The 22723-nt window shown below is 55.5% G+C and overlaps 1 protein-coding gene across 1 annotated transcript in view; it reads left to right on the plus strand.

The window, feature by feature from the left end:
- Positions 1 to 22723, plus strand: part of HMCN2 (hemicentin 2) — a 146656-nt gene that overhangs the window by 118403 nt on the left and 5530 nt on the right. Inside the window, 18 exon segments of the mRNA XM_047700354.1 lie at positions 144 to 308; positions 1553 to 1660; positions 1891 to 2025; positions 2405 to 2539; positions 3017 to 3207; positions 4125 to 4338; positions 5254 to 5388; positions 5968 to 6158; positions 7635 to 7716; positions 14269 to 14538; positions 17420 to 17569; positions 19095 to 19232; positions 19348 to 19469; positions 19829 to 20069; positions 20316 to 20354; positions 20357 to 20527; positions 21750 to 21812; positions 21928 to 22050. Coding sequence (XP_047556310.1) covers positions 144 to 308; positions 1553 to 1660; positions 1891 to 2025; positions 2405 to 2539; positions 3017 to 3207; positions 4125 to 4338; positions 5254 to 5388; positions 5968 to 6158; positions 7635 to 7716; positions 14269 to 14538; positions 17420 to 17569; positions 19095 to 19232; positions 19348 to 19469; positions 19829 to 20069; positions 20316 to 20354; positions 20357 to 20527; positions 21750 to 21812; positions 21928 to 22050 — 2673 coding nt within the window.

Here is a 22723-nt window from a genome sequence, read left to right on the forward strand (position 1 = left end):
CTCTCGCCCCTCCCTCCCTGGCCCTCCATCACTAATGTCACCTATGTCTTAGTCTCTGTTGATAGTTCTCATTCACCCGGCCCCATGGCTATGTGGTCCCCTGTGGACCTTGGGAGGGCGTCAAGCCTTGTCTTGCCTTACAGTGCCTCCCACCATTGCCGATGACCAGACAGACTTCACCGTGACCAAGATGGCCCCCGTGGTCCTCACATGTCACAGCACGGGTGTCCCAGCCCCGGTTGTGTCCTGGAGCAAGGCAGGCGCCCAGCTGGGGGTGCGGGGGAATGGCTACCGTGTCTTGCCTTCGGGTAAGTAAGGGTGAGCCATGGAGAACAGAGATTGGGAGTATCAGGAGGAGGGTGTAAAGGCAGACCCTTGGAGCCCGGTGGGAGAGCAAGATGGAGCACCTTGGCCTGGCTCTGCCATTCCCTGCTGTGTGACCTAGGGGAACCCTGCACCCTCTCTGGGCCTTAGCATCCCCACTCATGCGCTAGCGTGTTGGTATCCGTCAGTGGTTCCCTGATGTTAGCTGACAGCGATGCCACTTCATGGCAACGTGAGGAAAATGACAGCTACATGAGAGTTTTCATAAGGCTAATTTGATCTCATCAGAAGGATTTTCCTTTTCCCTAAAATTTACTTTTCTTAATATTTTGGTGTTAGAAGTTCTTTCATGAAATCAAGGTGATAGTAGATGGGTGCTTTTGAAATGTCTTTGCTTGTCAAAATTAAAAGTTGGCCACTTTAGCTGTGAAGTGTAAAAACCTGACAATTCACAGACCTGTACCCCTCAGGCAAATAATACATTACATGTTGCTTTTTTTTAAAGCATTTTACAAAAAAAAAAAAAAAAGTTGGCCACTTTATGGGGATTCTCCAAATTACATTTGCTTGTTCAATGGTGAGCAAGTGAAATCTTAAAGCCAGAGCACCACTGGCCAGATCTGCAGTTTTCAAACCCTTTCGGAGCAATAGAACACTTTCTTCTGACAATCAGTTATGGGGAAGCCCATCATGTAAAAGAAAACTGAGATTCTGGTTCCATCTGGGGATGGGGTGGTCCAGGAGGATTAAAATGGCATTCGCTGAGCACCAGACTAAGACTAAGATAAGATTAAGGAAGACAGGGCAGAGGGAAGACAGAGGAAGCAGTAATCTGGGAAGCCTTCCTGGAGGAAGCAAGTTTTGAGCAGAACACAGCAAAGGTAGCAGGGTGAGGGCCCGTGGAAGTATGGGTGGGCCAGGGATTCTGGGCAGGGCAGTGGCAGGTCCTAGGACATCACATCCAGAAGTTTCTAGAGACCAACCTGTCTGATTCCTCATTGCACATATGGGGAAACTGAGGCCCCAAGAGTGGAGGAGACTTGCCCACAGTTATGCTCCCAACAGGGAGCACAGGCAGGCCTAGAACCCAGGTTTTCCCATGCTGCTTACAAACGGGCAGGGAGGCAGGTGGAGTGGCCTGCAGGAGAGACACAGGGGCGGTGGGGAGAGGTAAGGGACATCTGTCCCAGGTCCCCTAGCCCTCTCCATGTCCTATTGCCACCCACAGGTGCCCTGGAGATCGGGCAGGCCCTCCCCATCCACACCGGCCGCTACACGTGCACAGCCCGCAACTCTGCGGGTGTGGCCCACAAGCACGTGGTCCTTACCGTGCAAGGTAAGCCTCTCCTGGCAGGTGGAGGGCTAGCGGCAGGTAGGGCTGGGTAGGGAGGGGAGGGCCCCAGGTTCCAGATGCCCAGACCTGCCTCTGATCCATGCTGCAATTCCAGGAATCCCCTGTTCCTTGTAGGGGCTCCTCTCTCTGGTGCTCAGGCCCCCACCCCTGGTTGGAGGGGGCTGGGCATTAAAGGCGCCCCCAGGGACCTCTGTGGCCCTGTCCCCTTGCAGCCTCCCCTGTGGTGAAGCCTCTGCCCAGCGTGGTCCGGGCACTGGTGGCAGAGGAGGTCCTGCTGCCTTGCGAGGCTTCGGGCATACCCCGGCCAAGCATCAGCTGGCAGAAGGAGGGGCTCAGCATCCCTGCAGGTGAGTCTGCTTGGTACCAGCAAGGGAAGAACAGTCTGGGCCTGGGATCCTCCCGCTTGCCCCGGGCAGGGTGGGGGTAATGGGCGGGGTGAGGGGGGAGCTCTGCAGACCTGCTGGAAGGTCCCAGAAAGCCCATGTGTCTTCTTCACGGCCTGCCCACCCGTCTCTGTTCACCAGCCAGAGCGTGACACTCTATCTGAACATCTGTGGCGGAGTTGGGAGGCTGGGGAGGGGGCAGCCTACCTGGGCTCTGGGGCTCTAGGGTCTCTGCCCCCACCCTTGCTGCTGGTCAAACAGAATGGCCAAGTGGCCCTCCTGCCCCTCCTCGGTGGTCCTGCTGCCCCAGCCACCAGCCCCGGTTTCCTTCCTGCAAATCCAGGAGCGAGTACCCAGGTCCTGCCCACTGGAGAGCTGCGGATTACCCACGCCAGCCCAGAGGATGCCGGGAACTATTTTTGCCTTGCCCAGAACAGCGTGGGCAGCGCCGTGGGGAAAACCCGGCTGGTGGTGCAAGGTGGGCCCAGGGATGGGGGCTGAGGCAGACCCCAGCGAGCCAGGGGCTCTGGCATCCCTGCATCCTTCCCTATCCCAGCGTGGCTTGTATTCCAGAAGGAACAAAGGGAAAAGCATCTTCTCCCATTTTGTGCCTGAAGTCCACCTTTAGACAGTAACTCGGGCTCCTCTGCCTCCTGTGACCCTTCATGAGACAGTGGTCTGGTCATCCCTCCTTCATTTTGGCTTTCCAGTAACAAAAGCTATTTCCGTCCCTTTAGCCATCGTGTGTGTGTTGGGATTACACTGTCATGGCTTCACCAGACTCAACAGTCCCCACATTGTCCAGACCGTGGGCAATGGCCTGTAACAGAGCTGGGAGGCAGCCGATAGGGGTGGAGGAAGGGGCAAGGGGGATGCCAACGGCCGAGGGCGCTGGAGCCAGGGCAGCCCACCCTAGCTGAGCCCCCATCTCCGAGCAACCCTCCCTCTCCCACAGTCCCGCCCGTGATCGAGACCGGCCTCCCTGACCTGTCCACCACCGAAGGCTCCCACGCCCTCTTGCCCTGCGCAGCCAGTGGCAGTCCTGAGCCCAGCATCACCTGGGAGAAAGATGGCCAGCCTGTGTCCGGAGCCGAGGGGAAGTTCACCATCCAGCCTTCTGGGGAGCTGCTGGTGAAGGACCCGGAGGTGAGCCTCTGACCCCATGTGGAATAATAGGGACAACAGAAGCAGAAAACCTCTGCTGAGCACCCCACCCCACCCCGTTTGCCATGCTCCGTGCTGAGCGCTATGCAGCTTTTAATCCCAGGAAGCTGGGGAAAAGGGGATGATAATCCCCCAAGTCCAGATGAAGAAACCGAGGTTCATTGTGTATCCAGTTTTCCCAAGGCACGCTGTTGCCCAGGCGCAGAACCAAGATTTGAACCTGGACCTCCGTGGCTAATTCCTAAGGGAGGGAAGGAACCCTGGACAGGACGGGGGACGGGGCAGGGGATGACTTTGTGTCCCCAGACTGTGCCTGGTTTTCTCCAACCTGCTTTTGTTGACCTGAGCCCAGGATGTGGGTGCAAGCCCTGCTCCCCCTTCCCCAACAGCTCTTAGATTCTGTCGTCACAAACGTGCCTCTCTCCAGATGGATGGGTGGTGGCTCGGTGGGTGCACCTGCTGCCAGGGGAGGGGAGTGTCGCAGAGTCCTTGGACCTTGGTGCATGGAGAGCTGGATAGCACAGCGGCGAGGGCACCAGCCCTGCTCCAATGCCCCATGGAATGTCTCAGAGCCTGGCTGAGCATTCTCTGCAAAAGGCACCCTACTCGGGGCCTGTCCCAGCGGTGATGGGACCAGGGATGAGCTGGTGTGGGGGAGGTCCCGAACAGGGTCTCTGGCATGTTGTGGATGTTGTTATCCGGGCTTGGATGGTTAGGAAGGCTGCTGGGGCGAGGTGCCAGGGAGCAGCGGGGAAGCAGAGCCATTTACTGGCTGCATGACCTTGAGCGAGCCTCTTCACCTCTCTGGGCTGCATGCTCCAAGGAAACCTGTGGCAGAAGGAGTTCCTAGGAGCTAGGGGTGGGAGCAGCACTCAGGATGACCCCTCCTCTGCCCTCAGAGCCAGGACGCTGGGACTTACACCTGTGTGGCCGAGAACGCTGTGGGCCTCGCCCGCCGCCGCGTGCACCTCAGCATCCTGACACTGCCGGCCTTCACCACCCTGCCTGGGGACCGGAGCCTGCACCTCGGGGACAGGCTGTGGCTTCGCTGTGCGGCCCGGGGCAGCCCGACCCCCCGCATCGGCTGGACCATCAACAACCGGCCGGTCACAGGTCTGGGCCTCCTGGGAGCGGGGGGGATGGGGACCCCGGGACCCCAGAGGAAGGGCAGACTGGCAGAGAGACTCAGCATCATGGAGAGGAAGAGAGTGTCTCCAGTCTTGGCCCTGTGCAGGGGGGAGCAGAGCAAAAACACGTGGGGCCCTATGTGACGGGTCCTATGTCAGACCTGGCAAGAAGCCCCCTGTGAGAAAGACTCCACCCCGAGATCTCAGGGCCAGGAGGGGGCTTGTGTTACAACCCAGCACAGTGGGCCCCTGGCAAACCCCTTTCCTGGTGGTGGGCAGGGGAGGTTCTGTCCCAGTTGATGTTTAGAGAGGCACAGGGCCCATACAGCATACAGGGTATACAGTAGGTACTCAATAAATGTCTGCTGAAGTGATGAATTGCTAAGTCCCCTCCCTGGCAAAGTGATATTTTCAGACGCTCCTGAACTGGAGTCCAGGTGCTATGAAACATGCTTAGGAGCTCACCTTGTGTACCCGTGTGAAGGCTGTGACCAGACCCCACTGCTCCAGGGGAGGGAGTTTGGGGGAGTGATTCAGCCTTTCTGAGCCCACATTCTTCATCTCGAGATGGAGATAACAGGGGTGCTGAGGGCCAACTGGTTTAAGGCAGGACGTGCCTGTTAATAGGCCCCCAAAGACCTACCCTCACCCGTGCCACCAGCTCACGGTGTGGCCTCGAAAATGCTAGAAGCCTGGTTCTTCCAGCACTTCCCCTCCCATGGCCTGTGCCTGCCGTGAGTGGGTCTGACGTAGTCAAGCTCCCACCGTTGGGAAGAGACACCCGTTTTCATGTCTTTGCCAAACACCTGCTGGTATCCCGGCCTGAGTGAAGGATTCAGGGCAGGAGGGGCCCCTGGTACCCTGGACTCAGAACCCTCTGGGGCATCTCTTTTTCTACCAGAGGGGGTGTCTGAGCAGGACGGGGGCAGCACACTGCAGCGGGTGGCCGTCACCAGAGAAGACAGCGGGACCTACGTCTGCTGGGCCGAGAACAGAGTGGGTCGTGTGCAGGCGGTCAGCTTTGTCCACGTGAAGGGTAGGGCGTGAGCCTGGTGGCCTCTCCTGGGACCTCTGCTGAACCTGATCTGTTGGTTTTCCTGAGAAATAGATGTCCTGACCTCTGAACTAGTAACCACCCTAAAAAAATACGTAAATAAGTAAATAAAATCTTTAAAAAAAAAAAGAAAAGAAAAAGGTTTGCATGAAGCAAGGATCAGGGATGTCTTAGTGTTGCTGTGTCCAAACAAGGTGTCCTAATGATTTTGTAGTCTTTGTTTCACAACGTCCCTGGCAGGTACTCTGCAGCTGGGACAATCCATCCATTACAGCAAGTACATGACACTCATCACCATGCCGTCTTTCCTGTGCCAGTCTCAGGCATCACTAATCAATCACAGCAGTCTCAGGCATCACTAATCAATCACAGCAGTATTCACACTCCATTTCAAATGAGGGTTCCCGGAAGTCTGTTTCACTTCACCCATGACACATCCCTGATGCGCTGACTATTCACAGTCATGCTGGGCCAAGCAGAAGTTTCCAGGGATGGGTTTATGGGAGAAGCTGAGCCAGAGGGAACCTCTTTTGTGATATCTAGTCTGATGTCACCTTGCAGAAGCCCCCGTGTTGCAAGGGGAGGCCTTCTCCTACGTGGTAGAGCCTGTGGGGAGCAGCGTCCGGCTTGACTGTGTGGTCCATGGCGCCCCAGCGCCCGACATCCGCTGGATCAAAGACAGCCTCCCGCTCCGGGGCAGCCGGCTCCACTATCGGCTGCATAACGGCTCACTGACCATCCGCAGGACAGAGGCAAGGCGGGACCCCATGCCTTGGGGTGGGGACAACCTACAGCCTTTTCTGATGGCTTCAGAGGGTTCATCAGGTTACCATGGTCCCCTACAGTCTACAAAGCACCTTCCCGCCCATGACCCAGATTCTTCCCACCAATAACCCGAGTGACCTCCAGCCAGGGACTTTTCTCTGTGCCTCAGTCACCCTAGCCGTTCCGTGGGGCTAATCGTTGTTTCTAACTCATAGGTGTAAAGTAAGAAATCAGTGAGATGACCCATGCCGGGAATTTAGGCATGACTGGCTCCTGGGTAATACTGCTAAATGCCCAGAGTAGACAAGTAAGAGAGCCCCATTTTACAGAAGAAGACACTGAGGCTCAGAGAGGCCCATGACCAGGAGGTGCCCAAGGCAAGACCCCATCCCAGCTCTCCTGACTCCTGCTCTAGGCTGTTTCCAAAGCCTTGAGCCCTGGGGAAGGCTCATTCACCTTCCCTTCTGTGTCCCAAGTCTGAGTGGTCACACAGACATCCACAGTCCCCTCCTGTCAGGCTCTTTTTAGGGGCCCTTGCTTTCCCCCACTGTTACCCGAGTCTCTACCATAGCCAGCCACTGGTAGGTACATTCACTTTGACGAGCATGATTTCCTGTCTGATCTTAGCAGCCGCAATCCCCATTTTACCAATGGGTGGTGGTACATACTCATCTGGGGACGTGGCAGTGTATTCGTAATGAGTCCGGGACAGTCCCCAGTGGAGCCAGATCTGGTCCCATCCTGATCTGACCCCCGATCTCACCTCTTACCTGCATGTTGGGCTGCCCCTGCAGTCCCTTGAGAGCGGCCTCCAGGATATCACCTTCGGGGCACAGACGGTGGCCTCAGGCTTCCCCCCGCTCCCGCTCCTGGTGGCACTGCCGCCCAGAAGTGAATCTGAGCCGTGTCCTTCCTGGGCTTCCTCGCTGGCCATGGTGGTGGGTTTCCTTTACAAAAAGCTCCCCTCTCACTAAACTGGGAAAACACCGCAAGCCATCTCCCCTCTGGAAGGCTCATGGCACACGCCCGCACCATAAAAGCCCCAAGAAATCCTGCAGCCAGAAGCGAGTTGTTGTCTGACTCGGTGTTTCCCAAACTTCCTTCTCCACGGAACGCTCTTTTCAAGGAATCCCTAGTAATGTGCCATAGAAGGAGACATCATGGTACCTAGTTTGGAGGAGGGGGATCTGAATCGTGCCTTTGCAGCGTGTGGCTCTGCTGAGGGCAACAAATCCATGCTCTCAGTCATCACTACCCCCATGTTCCAGGCGTGAAAGGGGCCAGGATCTCTTTGGATGTCTGTTAACGGGTGGTCAAAGAGGCTTTTCTGATGGACTCCACAAGCCCCTGGCTGGTTTATGCTCTAAGCTTCTCTGCTTAGATGTGTCCTGCTCCTGTGCCCTGCTGTCCCCCTCCTCCTGCTCTCCTGAACACCATGCCCCCCCTTCCATACCCCCCTGCAGATAGACGACGCGGGCCAGTACCAGTGCATCGCAGAGAATGAGGTGGGCACGGTGGAGAAAGTGGTGATCCTCGTGCTGCAGAGTGAGTCTTGGTCTCCCCCTCGCCTGGGCCCTGGGTGGGGGTGGTGCGAGGTGGGCACTTGGGTATGGAGTACCCTGCTGAGGCTGGGCTGGTGTGTCCCGGGCTGTCTGATCAGAATGGAGGGACGAGAGGCAGGGCCAGGGACTGGGAGTTCCCTGATAAATATTTAGCGAGAACACCCAGTTGAGGTCCCATGAAGTGGGACTTCCCAGTTCCCCAGTTACGGAATGGAAGTGGGGTCTGGGCTAATGAAAATCTGGGCACCCAACAGCCAGGCCTGGGCGGGGGGCCCATTTATTTGAACTCACAACCATCCACAAGATCATAGTGACAGCTCCTGGATTTGCCAAGCAGCTGGTAGTTTACAGAGTACTGTCTGAGCCCCAGGGAAACCCTGTGAAATCGTCTTTATAGGCATTTTTACTAAAATATTTTATTGAAAATTAACACACCTAGGGAAAAGACATGTTACAAGGGTAGAGCTCAGTGAATTTCCTTTTTTAATCTTTTATTTATTTATTTATTTACTTACTTACTTAGAAAAAGAGAGAGAGAAAAGAGAGCACAAGCAGGGAGGGGCAGAGGGAGAGGGAGAGGGAGAGGGAGAATCTCAAGCAGGCTCCATGCCCAGCACAGAGCCTGACATGGGGCTTGATCTCACAACCCTGAGATCGTGAACTGAGCTGAAATTAGAATCAGATTCTTAATTGGGGACTGAGCCGCCCAGGTGCCCCTCACTGAATTTTCATAACATGAACCCACCAAGTTAACACGCCCCCAGAGCAAAAATAGAAAAATGGAAAACCACTGGCTCCCAGCCACTCCCATCATATCATGCTCCCTTTCCTGTCAATGTCCCCTGCCCCAGGTGACCCCTGTCCAGAGTTTCGCCTTTTAAAAAAAGTCACCTTGGGGCACCTGGGTGGCTCAGTGGTTAAAGCCTCTGCCTTCAGCTCAGGTTATGATCTCAGGGTCCTGGGATCGAGTCCCGTATTGGGCTCTCTGCTCAGCAGGGAGCCTGCCTCCTCCTCCTGTCTCTCTCTGCCTGCCTCTCTGCCTACTTGTGATCTGTCTGTCAAAAAAAAAAATCTAAAAAAAGTCACCTCGGGGGGCCTGGCTGACTCAGTTGGTGGAGCATTCTTGATCTTGGGGCCATGAGTTCGAGCCCTACGTTGGGCATAGAGATTACTTTTAAAAATACAGCTTCGTTAAGATATATACCGCAAAATTCACTCCTTCATACTTATTTTCCCTTAAAAAAAGGAAGGAAATCTGATACCTGCTACAGCATGAACAAAAATAGAGGATGTCAAGTGAAATAAGGCAGTCACCAAAACACAAACAACGTATGATTCGAATTATTTGAGGTGTCTAGAGTTGTCAGAGTCATAGAAAGGGAAGCAGAATTGGGGGGGACAATGGGGAGATGTGGTTGAATGGGTCTGGAGTTTCAGTTTTGCAAGACGAGAGCGTCCCAGAGGGGGATGGCGGTCGCCCACCAGTATGAATGCACTCCACGACTCGATACTACACTTCAGAACGGTCAAGACAGTAGACTTTACATCATGTGTCTTTTACCACACTTTTTAAAAGGGAAAAAATTCACCCATTCTAAGACTGCAGTGAGCGATTGTCCATCCACCCCCACGATCTGTTTCTGGGACGTTTCTTATTACTCCGAGAAGCTCCCTCTGCCCGTCTGCTCGCGCCCCCCAGTCCTGGGCAACTGCCGATCTGCCTTCCGCCACTGCAAGCGTACCTTTCCGGAAACCTCATCTAAGTGGAACCCTGTGTAGTCTTTGGTTCTGAGTTCTTTCTCTCAACAATGTGTTCCAAGTTCATCCATATTATAGCACCAGTCCATGCTTCACTGCATTTTATTGCTGAACAGTACCCATTCATCGGTTACTAGACATGGAGCTGGTTTCTGATTTGGGGCTGTTAGAAATAATGCGGCTATGAATGTCGCATTCAGTCTTTGTGCGGATGTGTGTCTCCTTTGTCCTGGGTAAGATTCCTAGGAGTCTATCAGGTACGGCTAACTTTTCAGGAAACCACCCAACTGGCTATACTGTTTTTGCTTTTCTTCTAGGGGGTGGATAAGGCTTTGGGTTCGCTACATTGTTGCCAATGTTTTTGTTGTCTCTCTTTTCTGTTCAGTCATCCCAGGGGGCGCAAACTCTAATAAATAATGATATTGATCGTGTGTGTGTGTGTGTGTGTGTGTGTGTGTGTGTGTATGTGTCCCATTCATCCATCTTCTCTGGGTAGGTGTTTTTCAGATGTTTTGCTCATTTCACAATTGGGTTGTTTGTCTTATGAATGAGTTCTGGAGTTCTTTACGTCTTCCGGATACAAGTCCTTTATCAGATACGTGATTTACGGATATTTCCCTCCATTCTGTGGCTTATCTCGGCATTTTCCTATTGGTGCCTTGGAAGAGCAAAAGCATTAAAATTTGACGAAGTCCAAATTTATCAACTTTGTATTTTACAGACTGTGTGCTTGGTATTGAATTAAAAAACAAAAACAAAAACAAAAAAAAACTTTGTCTAGCCTAAGGTCACCTTCTCTCCTATAAGGTTGATAGTTTTTGTTTTTACATGGAAGTCTGTGATCCACTTGGAGTTAGTTTTTGTGTGAAATAAGGGTCTAAATTCCTTTCTCTTTCTCTTCTTTATATGTATTTTTTGGCATATGGATATCCAATTGCTCTGTACCATTTATTTAGATCTTCGTTTCCTCAGGGATATTTTATAGTTCTCAAGTCTTATCCCTCTTTTATTACATTGATTACTAAGTATTTTATTATTTTTGATGCTATTGTGGATGGAATTATTACTGGTTTGATTTTTGGATTTTACGCCACTAATATACAAAAATCCAATTAATTTTTGTATCTCGATCTTAGAAACCTTGCTAAATTTGTTTCTGAGCTCTGGTCATTTTTGCTAGATTCCTTAGGAACCTCTACACATAGGATTTTCTACACGTCACCTAGGAGTGGAGACAGTTTTACCTCTCCCTTGCCACTCTGGATACTTTTCGTTTCTTTGTATGGCCGCATTGTACTAGTCAGACCCTCCATGCAAGGGTGAGGAGAAGTGGGGAGAGCAGACAGCCTCACTTTTTCCCAGCTGTAGACACGGAGCACTCAGTCTTCCCCCACTGGGTATGATGACAGCTGTGGGGTTCTGCAGGTGCTTTTTGTCAGGTGGAGGAAGTTTTATTTTCCTAGTGGCTTAATGGGAGTTTTTGTCATGGACTACAGGGGACTGGGTGGAGGCTCTAGTTCCAGACAAGATGGCATTGTAGATGAGCTCCTCCCTCTTGGTCCTGCTACGTACGGCTGAACATCTTGGACTTTACAGAGAAGACAAACATTGACTCTAAGAGAGAAAAGAAGGATTGAGTAAGGATCTTGGGACCTGTGGAGTGACATGGCGGTGGATTCCCTCGTTTCTCTCTTTGACTCCTGTGTCCCGGGCCTGAGAAGCCAGCCACCTGCAACTCCCAAGAAGCCCTCATACACACGCACAGAGAGTCCCCACAAAAGCCTGACTCTCTTGCGGAAGGGCCAGGAAAGGAACAGCGTAGCAAGATGGGAAGCTTTCCAATAATGACCACCCTTGTCTAGCCAAACACCATGAAAAGAACCACAGCCCCACCCCAAGCCCCATCAGCGAAGACCAGGTGGGTGGGGAACCTACACTTCCAGCCTTGCCCCCTGTTCCGAGCACCCCTGTACCCCTTCTGGGGGGGTGGCGTCAGATGAGGCCAAGTGAGGGGCAATAATGAGTGTTCCCCCCACTCTAGCAAGAGTGACGTCAGTGGAGAGAATTGGGAACCCTGAACTCCCAGGCTTGCCCGGGAGTAGTGGAGCACCCCTCGTGTTCTGGGGTGCCCCCGGAGGCCTAGGGAGGCTGGATGTCTTCCCTCACTTGCCAGCAATGAGGCAGCGCCTCCTTTCCCTTGGCAGCAGCAGAGGAAGCCTGCTAGCAAATAAGAACCAAAGGCTTGTGCTTGGACTGTTCAGGATGCAGCTGAAACTCTCTCATCTTCGCAATAACAAGGAAACTCTCAACCTGAACGAGAAGAGCGGGTCCACAGACAGTGACACACATTGGAATACTCTGACACAGATCTTAAAATGAGCATCGTTAAGAACGCCAGGCTGAGCAATTAGAAACGTGCTTGAAACACGACAGCACGATAGGAGCTATGAAGAACCAAAGGGAAGTTGTAGGACTTCACTGATAATAAAAGGAAAACCTCAGTGGGCAGGTGGAACTGCTGCATGAAGAGGACAGAGAAAAGAACTGGTGGTTTTGAAGATGTGACAATAGAAATTACTCAGTCTGAACAGAGGAAACAGACTTGAAATAAACAAGGGGCAGAGCCGCAGAAATGTGTGGAAGGTTGAGATCTGACAGGGGGTCGTCAGAGTCCCGGAGGAAAAGAAGAAAAGAGTGAGAAGCATTAAAGAAATGAGAGCTGGAATTTTGCAAAATTGCACTAAAGGCATAAGCCTACAGATTCAAGAAGCTGAGCAAAACTCAGACAGGATAAACCCGAGGAAATTCTGCACGGGACACATCACTGTCCGACTTGCTGAAAATTAAGGCCGAAGAAACTGAGGCTCCACCCCGCATCTATGCATCTGCGTGTGGCCATGGAGTGACTCAGAGTTCAGGCAGTTTTGGAGTGGCCTTGGCTTTGACTCTTCCTGTCCACCCCCAGCCACCCCCCAGGTCCCTACACGGGTGCGCATGGCCTGCGGAAGCCAGAGATGTGCGGAGAGCTGCTCTGGCCTTTCCAGGGCCCCTCATTTCCAGGCTCTTCTCATTAAGCTTCCAGCTGGCCCCCTGGTTTCCTTAGACCAACAGAAGTGCCAGGTCCCATCTGCTTCCTGCCGGTTCTGCCCCCCTCCCATCCCCTGACAACACCCCGGTCTCTCATATACCTGCCTCCTCGCCTGCCAATCAAGCCAGTCCCTTGGGATAGCAAGAGCTGGGGGTTTTGCAGCCAGCCCCGTCCCAGCAAAACCACTAGGATGACCACGGTGGAGTGGGGGTGGGAGATGGGAGCAGCCCCAGGCCACACACCTCCACCATTCTCGCCCCAAGTTCTAGAAGCTTCTCATGGGTAAATGATGCTCAATTTGTTATTTGCCTTTCCTAGACTTCTAGAGCCCTGAAATAGTTGGTTCGGCTAGTTTTGTTAAGTTTTATACTTGGTTTTTGGGGGAGCGGACTTGTTGGCCTTTTCACACAGCAATGACCGGCATCTTGCTTCTGCTTTTTTCTGATATTTGTTTCAATGAAACCCTATCGTATGTGCTCTTGTGCTGGGCTTCCTGGGCACGACACTGTGTGTGAGATCGCTCGTGGAAGGCCTTCCTCCATCCTCGGTGCCACGGTTTGCCTGTTGCCCGGCACTTCTAGGCAGTTAGGAACAGCATGGCTTCCGCATTCCAACACACGCCTCTGGCGGACACGCATCCACATTTCTGTCAGGGTCTGGACCCAGGAGAGGCTGGGACACACAGCAGGCATACGTTCCACTTCAGGAGATCCTGACTGTGGTGGGCTGATCTGTGGCTCCCAATGATATGACTGTGTCCTCGTCCCCGGGACCTGTGAATGTGATCTTACTTGGGAAAAGGATCTTTGCAGACATGATTAAGTTAAGGATATTGATGAGGAAGTGATCTGGGGTTGTCTTGGTGGGTCCTCCATGCTCTCATGAGTGCTTTTGTAAGAGAGAGGTGTATATTTCTTATATACGGGGGAGAAGAGGAGGAGAATGAGGAGGAAGAGGACGAAAAGGAGAAGACTGGAGGGACACAGCCTCAAGCCGGGGAATGCTAGAAGCCACCAGAAGTGGGACCAGCCAAGAAGCAGATTCTGCCCTGCAGCCTCTGGAGCAAGCAGACATTACCCCGTGAAACAGCTGGTTTGGGATGCCTGGCCTCTAGAGCTGTAAGAGAGCAGACTGTTGCTGTTCTAAGCTCAGCCGGTGCTTCTCCGCAGGGCTGTGCCTGCTCGCTTCCGTGCCCTCGGTGTGTACAAGTTCGCCTTACCCTGCCCTCACCAGCGCTGGGCATGTGCTGCCTTTTCCTTGCAGCTGGAGGGTCTGTGGGAGCGAGTGGACAGGGATTCCCATCTTCCAGATGAGGAGACCGAGGGTCAGGGAGCCACGTGGTGAGACTCACCCACAGCAGGGGACGGGACCCTCCCTCCCGTCTCCCCTCTGGCACCAAGTAGAGGCACCACGTTGGAAACGCTCCTGTGATAGACCCAAACAGTGGACCACCAAATATGTGCTAGAAACGAGGATGTCATGGCCTGGAAAGGCACGTAGGGTCTGTTGTGGGCAGAGAAAGGAAGCAAGCCGCTATGAGCAGTGCGCTCATGCTCCGGGAAACAGTGTCTCGAAGGAGATGCTGTCAGATGATGTGATGATCATTTGTGATTCTATTAACCCCTTTCTACCTCCGAAACACATACAAATAACAAAACGTTCCCTGAAGCTGCCCCGGGCCTCCCACAGGTGCCCCGGTGTTCCGGGTGGAGCCCCAGGACGTGACCGCGAGAGCCGGGGAAGATGTGGCCCTGCAGTGCCAGGCCTCGGGAGAGCCGGTGCCCACGGTGGAGTGGCTGCGAGCGGGCCAGCCCTTGCGGGCCAGCCGGCGGCTCCGGACCCTGCCCGACGGGAGCCTGTGGCTGCAGCGCGTGGAGGCCCGGGACGCGGGCGCCTACGAGTGCGTCGCTCACAACCTCCTGGGTTCCGCCACGGCCCGGGCGGTCCTGGCCGTCAGAGGTACGGGGTGTCCCCGCTCAGACCGCGGGGTACAGAGGCGGGATCTCCTGGTCAGTGGGGATGTGTGTGTAGTTTATGGTGGACATGCCCCCCGACCCCCTGCCCTGCCACCTACCGGAATCTTCTCTTTGCTTAAAGTCACAAACTTGGGAGGAACCAGCTGGCAGGGACTGATGGGTCATCTTTCTTACCCTGCCCTTTACAGTTGGGGAAACTGAGGCTCCAAGAGCCCAAGGGCTGGCTGTTCATACTGGATGGGAACCCTGGCCATTCATGCTCACCGGGCACAGACGTGGGTCCTCTTTGGGGGATGTTCCACGATTCTGTGAGTAGGCAGAATGAGACCAGGATGTCCAGGGTACCCCCTTTGGGGGTCACTGTGTAATGTCTGAATTCGGCTATGGTAGGGGGGCGGTGATGGATGCTGCTTGATTCTGGCATTAGAGACACTGGCCACCTCGGGCCGCCCTGTTCAGCTCCCAATGCCTCAGGTCAGGTCAGACTTCAAAACTGGGAAAAGGACTGTCCTGAGAAACCACGGCAAAATGACTTCACACTGCACAATGGAAAGTCTCCAAATATTCCTTCTGAACGTCATTTCTGTGTCTCTGTAGCAAATACTCCCTACGCATTTCTGTCCGCAGCCACGGCAGCCGTCACTCATCTGTCACCGCACCCACCATCAGGCTACTTCTCCATGTCTCTGTAGGACACCTTCAGAGTTGGGTCCCCGTCCTTCTCCTCTCCTGTTCGGAAGCCCCGACCCCAGACCACAGAGCCCTGCATGTGGTTTCTGGATGGATCTCCCAGGGCTTCCCTAGCAAAGTACAACAGCCTGGATTACTTCCAGTACTCAGTTCTGGAGGCCAGAAATCTTAAGATTGAGGAGAAGTGGGGTCAGTCCCCTCTGAGATCTGTGATGAAGAGTCTGTCCCACGCCCTGACCCAGCTTCTAACGGTTTGCTGGCAAACTCCGGTGTTCCTTGGCTTATAAAAGCATTGCCCCATCATCCAAATCTCTACCTGCAAGTTCCCATGGCATTTCCCCCTGGAGACATGTCCGTCTCTAGATTTCCCCTTCACGTAAGGACCCAATTATTAAATTAGTTAGGGCCTACCCTAATGACCTTATGTTAACTCGATCCCCTCTGCATAGACTCTGTCTTCAAATAAGGTCACAGCCTCAGGTCTGGGGATTAGGATTCCCACCCATCTTTTTCAGGGCACATCATTTCATTCAGAACAGCCTCACTTTCTAAATGGAAACAGCCGTGTTGAAAGTCTCCCATATGCTAATTATAGAAAGGCCAGATAAGTTAGAAACAAATCTACAAAGAAGAAATGAATTATCAATGTTCTCACCTCCTTCAGTGACCAGGGAGAGTGATCTCTGACCATTACTTGGGGTATATCCCTCTACGCTTTTTTCCCCGAACGTAAAGAGATGTGCTTTATCCTTCTTATAAATGAGGTCAATTTATAGGTTGTCCTACAACCTACCTGTTTGGACAGTATCCCATGACGGTAAGCCCAGCCTACATCTTCTCAGTGGTTTCTTATCCCAAAGGGATGCTTTCCTAACTTGATCGCTATTGGCTTTGTTAAATAAGCAACATTTTAGGGTTCTGTTTTGTTTTGTTTTCCAGTTTTCCCTCCAAAAAGCACACTGTGGTGGGCATCTTTGTATGCTTGCTTGAGTATGTCTATGGGATAAGTCCCTCCCATGGGGCGTGGCTAGGTAAAAGGTGTTCAGGGAGGGGTCTGGAGGTTCCCTCACCACCAACACTGTCTTCTCTTCCTCGTTCCCCATCAGCCTGGGGGGCCCCTCCCGGCCTCAATGGGGGCAAAGGGCTGCTGAGTCACCCCATGTCTGAGAAAGTTGATGGTGGCTCGTCGTCTCCAGCCTCCTGTCTCTTGTCCGCTTTGAAAGATGCCAGGCCATGCTGCTGTCTTCTCTGCACCCGACTTCCTCCTCTTGCCCTTATTAAGAGCCCAGGGGCAGTCCGAAGCCTGTTCCGCTGTCTCTCCCATAAACCCCAGAGCTGCGGATATGGACGAGAGACATCCCAGATGGGCATCAGATCGCCTCAAACCCCAGCTCCGGGCCACAGAAAACGGCACTGCTTCCTGGAATCCAAAGTGAAACAGCCCCCTGATTTGCCCATTGAGGATCCTGGCAGTCGAGTGTTTTATGTTATTTTTCGACAGATCATGGGCAATTAGTTGTTAATTTCCCCAGAGAGCCAGCGAGCGAAGATGCAGACTACCTCTGTCTCATGCCCCCCCACACCCCCCCAAATGCCATCTGTGCCGAGGAGACAGCTGGCCCATTAGCCAGAGGAAGCAGCCTCTGGTGAGTGCTGGAGAGAGCACCTGCTTGCAGACCGCCCGGCTGCTGTTGGAAATCCAGCTGCGGGGCGGCTGGAGCTAGGGCCACGGACGGGATGAAGGATGTTCAGGTGGCAGCATTCAGGTCTTGGCCTGATGCCCCGGCCCAGAGGAGCCTGCCAGCCCCTCCATCACAAGCTCCCGGCATTTTAGAACCCAACAGGTCTTTGGCACATCTGTGGTCCTACCTCCTCACTGTATAGAGAACCCAACTCAAGGGTGTCTCGGGGGCCTGACTTGTCCAGATTTCCAGGAAGGTGACAGCAGAGCCAGAATTAGAAGCCAGCACCATCCCAGGGCAGGGCGCCTCTCAAAAGCTTCCCCACCTCTTCTCTCTCAGAGCCAGAATCCCCTGGGCAGTGAGTCCATCACTCACGAGCTCTGTCGCTTGGGGCAGGTCACTTGCACGTGCTGAGCCTCCGTTCCTCCTCCCTGAAGCAGGTAACAGTATGGGCTTACTCTGATAACGTCACTGTCCTCCACCTCCTCCCAGGGGAGCCCCGCGGGAGCCGAGGCAGCATGTCCGGGGTGATCAATGGCCAGGAATTTAGCAGAGCCATTCTCAACACCAGTGTGCGAAAGGAGGCAGGCTCTGGGGCCACCACCATCCACAGCAGCATCAGCCACGTCCCTGCGAGTGTGGGTAAGTGGGGGGCAGAGCCACGCCTGCGCCTGCATCCTGAGGCCGGCTCAGGGCCTGATGGCTGGAAGAAACCGGCCTACCCCTAAGACCCGAGTCCGAGCCAAAGTGGATTTAGGTACAGGCCACTTCCTACCCACCCCCCCCCAAGTACCTCCCAACAGAACAAAATAAGAATCAGACCGAGACAGTGTGAAATCACCAGGATACATGAATGCAGTCAGATAATAATTTTTGAGATCACCGATGGCCAAGTGAGGATCCCCCACCCACTCACTGTTAAAAGCCGATAGAAAAAGAAGGATGGGGCACCTGGGTGGCTCAGTGGGTTAAAGCCTCTGCCTTTGGCTCAGGTCATGATCCCAGGGTCCTCTGCTTGGCGGGGAGCCTGCTTCCTTCTCTCCCTCTTCCTGCCTCTCTGCCTACTTGTGATCTCTCTGCCTGTCAAATAAATAAATAAATAATCTTTAAAAAAAAGAAAAAGAAAAAGAAGGATGAGGGGGTATGCCCCCTGGAGGGGGCAGAAAGGGAGAAACGAGGCCAATAAAATTAGCTCGAAGGCCCAGAGCACCGGGGAATGTCCACTCTCAAACAGAGTCACCCTAGTGTGCCCTAGCAGATGGAATGTTCTGGAGTCATGTTGCAGACCCTGCTGACTAGCCCTTCGCAGGGCACCCTGAGGGTCCAGAGCAGGGAGAGGGCAGTGCGGACTGGGTCTTTGCCCAAGCGGCTCCTCCAGAGCTGCCCTTGACCGCAGGCCTGTGTGAACAGCGTGGGGTCAGGGAGCTCTGGCCGGGGGTCACTCCAGGCTGGCTGGCAGCAGAGAGCGAGTGAAGTGAGAGGCTACCCAGATGGGGCTCCTACTTCCAGCTGCCCTTGGAGAAGCAGCTGGCCCCAAGCCAGGTGGGCCAGCCTCCATGTGCTGGAAACAGGCTCCGCTGGCCACGAGCCTGGGTCCTCCAGACCACTCTTCCGGGGCTCCACGGAGAAGCTCCACCCTCCCTGACCCCAAGCGAGTGGGGTTTCTGCATCCGAGACTGAGGTGCCCCCTGCCCTGTGAGGAGGGCTGGGCATCACGTGAAGGTTGGGGAATCCATGTCCAGAGCAACTTCTTGGCCTTGTTTACAAAGTCAATGGCTGTCCTCTCCCAGGCTCTTCTGGAAGGCATCTGTAAGTTAGGAGAACTGATTTCCAGCCCAGTCCAGCCCTGTGTCCCAGGCTCAGTGGTGACCCAGTCACCCTTAGGATTCCTTGAACTGAGCTGAGTATCGACAAGTTAGCTGCCCGTCTGTGTATACCCCTATTCTGCTTGTTTTCCCCACGTCTCCACAAACTGGGTATTTGCCTACACCCCTTCCCAGGTTCTAATCCAGTAACTGACTCAGGTGATCCTATGGCAGGGCCTGGGCAGGGAGGGAAGGGGCTGAGCCCTCCCGGAGCAATAGGGAGCTACAGAGGGATCTTGAGCAGGAGAGTTGCGGCCCTGAGGACCCAGCCCTGACCCAGCCTCCACGCCTGCCCCGTGCAGGTCCTCTTATGCGGGCCCTCGTGGTCACCATCGCCCCCATCTACTGGGCCCTGGCTGGAGAGAGTGGGGACGCCCTGAACGGACACTCTCTGACAGGCGGCAGCTTCCTGCAGAAGTCACATGTGGAGTTTGCCACAGGTGAGGGGGGGGGGCGGGCTGGTCTCCCCCCAGGTAGGCTGGGTGGGGCTGAGGCCTCACCCCAGGGCCTCTCCCTCCCCGTGGTGACTCCGGGCTGGGTGGGGATGCGTTGCAGGGGAGCTGCTCACCATGACCCAGGAGGCCTGGGGCCTGGATCCCGATGGCCTCCTGCTCCTCGATGTGGAGGTCAGTGGCGGCATCCCCGAGAGCCTGGCTGAAGCAGAACTTCAAGTACAGGTGGGGGCCGGCCCGATGGGGTGGGGGTGTGTGGGGGAGAAGGCCGGGGAGAGGATGAGCCGCCCCAAACATCCCCTCCTGACACCCCAGGAGGAACGGGGGTGTGGCTTGGCCTGGGCTTAGCCTGGTGGGCCCAGCCTCTCCAGTGTCTTCCCCATTTCATACATGAGAATGCCGGAGGGAGGTCATCCGCGCAAGGGTGCCCAGCTGGCTGGAGGAGGAGGAGAAAGGCCCCCCTTGAATGGAGGGCTGAGGGTCCTACCCCTTGGAAGCTGAAATCTGACCCTTATCTGTCTCCTTCCTCCCCCTCTTCCTCCTACTCTACCTCCTCTTCTCCCTCCCCCTGCCCCCCCCTCCAGGACTTCGAGGAGAGCTATGTGCAGACAGGCCCAGGCCGTCTGTTTGTGGGCTCCACGCAGCGCTTCCTGCGGGACGGCCTTCCCACGTTCTTCCTGCGATGTAACCACAGTGTCCAGTACAAGGCGGCCCAGGGCCTCCAGCCCCCGCTGGTGCAGCACTTGAGGGCCTCAGCTATCAGCTCGGCCTTCGACCCCAAGGCCGAGGCCCTGCACTTCCAGCTTACCACAGCCCTGCAAGCTGGTGAGGCCCCCAGCCTCGGCCTCCACTCGCCACTGCTCCCGCTAAACCCCCACCGGGGGCCCCAGATGCACCTGGCCAAAAGCCAAGGGGACGCCCCACCTCCTGTACCCACTGACCGTGGGCCAGACACTCGGGACTGGGACAGCTCACCTCCTTATCCACTCACCTCCCGCATGGCCCTGCTCCCGTCCAACCATCCTTATGCCCAACAGTGGCTTTTCAGGCCCTTTTCAGGCCGCTCCCCAGAGCCTTTTCCCGGGTGCCATGGTGAAGGTCCAAGCCCCCCCCCCCCGGCCCCAAGCTGCTGTTCCAGACTCCAGCCATATGCCACTGTCCTCAAAGGCCCCTGCAGAAGAGGCCCCACCCGGGCAGCCAGGAGCCACTGCTGGAGGCCTGGCCGCCCACATGCGTATGCGGTTCATACTCAGCCAGGGAGGCTAAGGCTACACCTGGCACCGGTATCTGCGGTCCCGGCTTGTTCATAGCATGGAGCATGGGACCGTGGTAAGGGCACAGCTTTGGGGTCAGGCAGACCCTGGCTCAAACGCAGCCACACCCATTTCCCAGCTGTGGCACCTCGGTGGCAATGCCCTGGCCCTCAGTGTTCCCACCTGTAAAGTGGACACTGTGTCGCCTGCCTTGTAGGTACCAGGAGTACCAGTGTTTTCTCTGACACCCTCAGCTGACACCCAGCGATGACTTTGTCGCAAGCCTGCCGCCCTTACAGTGACCGCAGGAGTCTGGGCTCCCGTCTCCAGACCACGGCCTGCCCCCACCCCTGTGCCTGCCTCCGCCATCAGATGCTATCCTGTACCCATTCTGTGCATCCCCTCCCCCACTCACAGCCAGGGGCCACGTCCACTCCTCTGGATTCTCAGCAGTGCGTGTTTGCGCGTGCAGACAGCCTGTTTTGTGCTTTTCTGTAAGGATTTCCCCTGTGTCTGCTGGCTCCAGCCCACTGTGAGCCTCCCCCTGCCGTGGCATGACCCACAGCCAGTGCCTCCAGCAGGCCTGGGCTGGGAATGGGCTTTCAGACAGCTCCCCTCCTCCCCCTCCTCTCCCTCCTTCTCTTCCCCCACCTCCCTCTCTTCCCCCTCCTCTCCTCTTCCTCCCATTCCTCCTCCCCCTCCTCCCTCTAACCTCCCTCTCTCCCCACCTCCTCCTCCTCTTCCCTCCTCCTCCAGGACTTTGAGCAGCACTTCAGTGCAGGTGGGGCCCGGCTGTCTCTTTGGGTTCCCGTTTCCAGACCTCAGTCTGCTGCCACCCCTGTGCTTGCCTCCGCCATCAGATGTTATCACATACCCATTCTGCAGGTCCCCTCCCCCACTCAGCCAGGGGCCACGTCCACTCCTCTGGATTCTCAGCAGTGTGTGTTTGTACGCAGGGATGGCCCGTTTTGTGCTTTTCTGTAATGATCTCTCCCGTGTCTGCTGGCTTCTGGTCTGGCCAGCCTGCCATGAGCCCCCATGGCATGACCCGCAGCCAGTGCCTCCACCAGGCCTGGGCTGGGTGGGAATGGGCTCCCAGACGGGCTGGGCATCAGCCAGGCTCAGGGCTGAGGGGGCATCGTCGACCTGGCCAGGCTGGCAAGAGGGAGCTACGGCTGGGGCTGCTGTCTGTCCTGGGGCACCTTGGCCACAGTGCCCTAGCATCCTTAGGACCTGTCCCTTTGCCTCGTAGATGAGAATGAAGTCGGCTGTCCAGAGGGCTTTGAGCTGGATGCCCAGGGAGAGTTTTGTGTGGGTGAGTGCCTTCCCCCTCCCCTGGGGTGGACGAGGGAGGCCACTCAGCCTGGGATGGATGCTGTGTCCTGTGGGTGCAGACCACCAGAGCTCTGTCCCCCCACCTTCCCCCCCAGACAGGGACGAATGTTCGGAGGGCCCCATCCCCTGTTCTCACTCCTGCCACAATGCACCTGGTCGCTTCTCCTGCTCCTGTCCGCTGGGCTTTGCCCTGGCCAGGGATGACAGGAACTGCAGAGGTGAGTGGGCTCCGGGGCAGAAGCTCTCCTTGAAGTTGGCCTGGGCATGTGCTGGGCTTTCCGTTCTGGAGCCACGAGCCCAGCCAGGGGCACACGCCTCAGGACATGGCCTATTCCTGACAGCACTGGCTGCGAGCCTGGGGATGGCAACACCCTGTTTCCATTGGGAATTTCCTGCTGCGCAGGCTGCAGGTGGGAGACGCTCGAGTGCTGGGGTGCTAGGGAGTCCCGGAGACATACACGGGGCCACCCCATGCTCATGGCACGCGCACCTGCTGAGCCTGAACACGGCCTCGGGGCCTTTCCCACCACCCCACGGTCACTGCCCACCAACTGGGTTAGGAAGTGGGTGAACAGCCTTCTGCCCCACTTGCTCTGGTTGCCCCCATCACAAGGTTTCTGGATGGCAAATCCGACCCTAGGACGCTGTCCAGATGCTGACCCTCCCCAGCGGCGTGCCTCTGCGCCCCACAGTGAGGCCTGGCCCTGCCAAGTCTCCACTGCACTTTGAGCCGTGTATCCACGAGGCATTGTCCGCAACCCCATGTCAGGGAACCCCCAGATCCAGGCCCATGGATCCCTGGGGGTGGGCTCTGTGTTTCTGGGGGAGGGGCGAGATGATGGAAAGAGCTAGCAGCAGGGACGGGGCCTTCTCGCCAGGGGCTCCTGGGCC

This window comes from Lutra lutra, chromosome 13 (genome assembly GCF_902655055.1).
Source record: "Lutra lutra chromosome 13, mLutLut1.2, whole genome shotgun sequence".
In the NCBI taxonomy this organism is placed as follows: domain Eukaryota; kingdom Metazoa; phylum Chordata; class Mammalia; order Carnivora; family Mustelidae; genus Lutra; species Lutra lutra.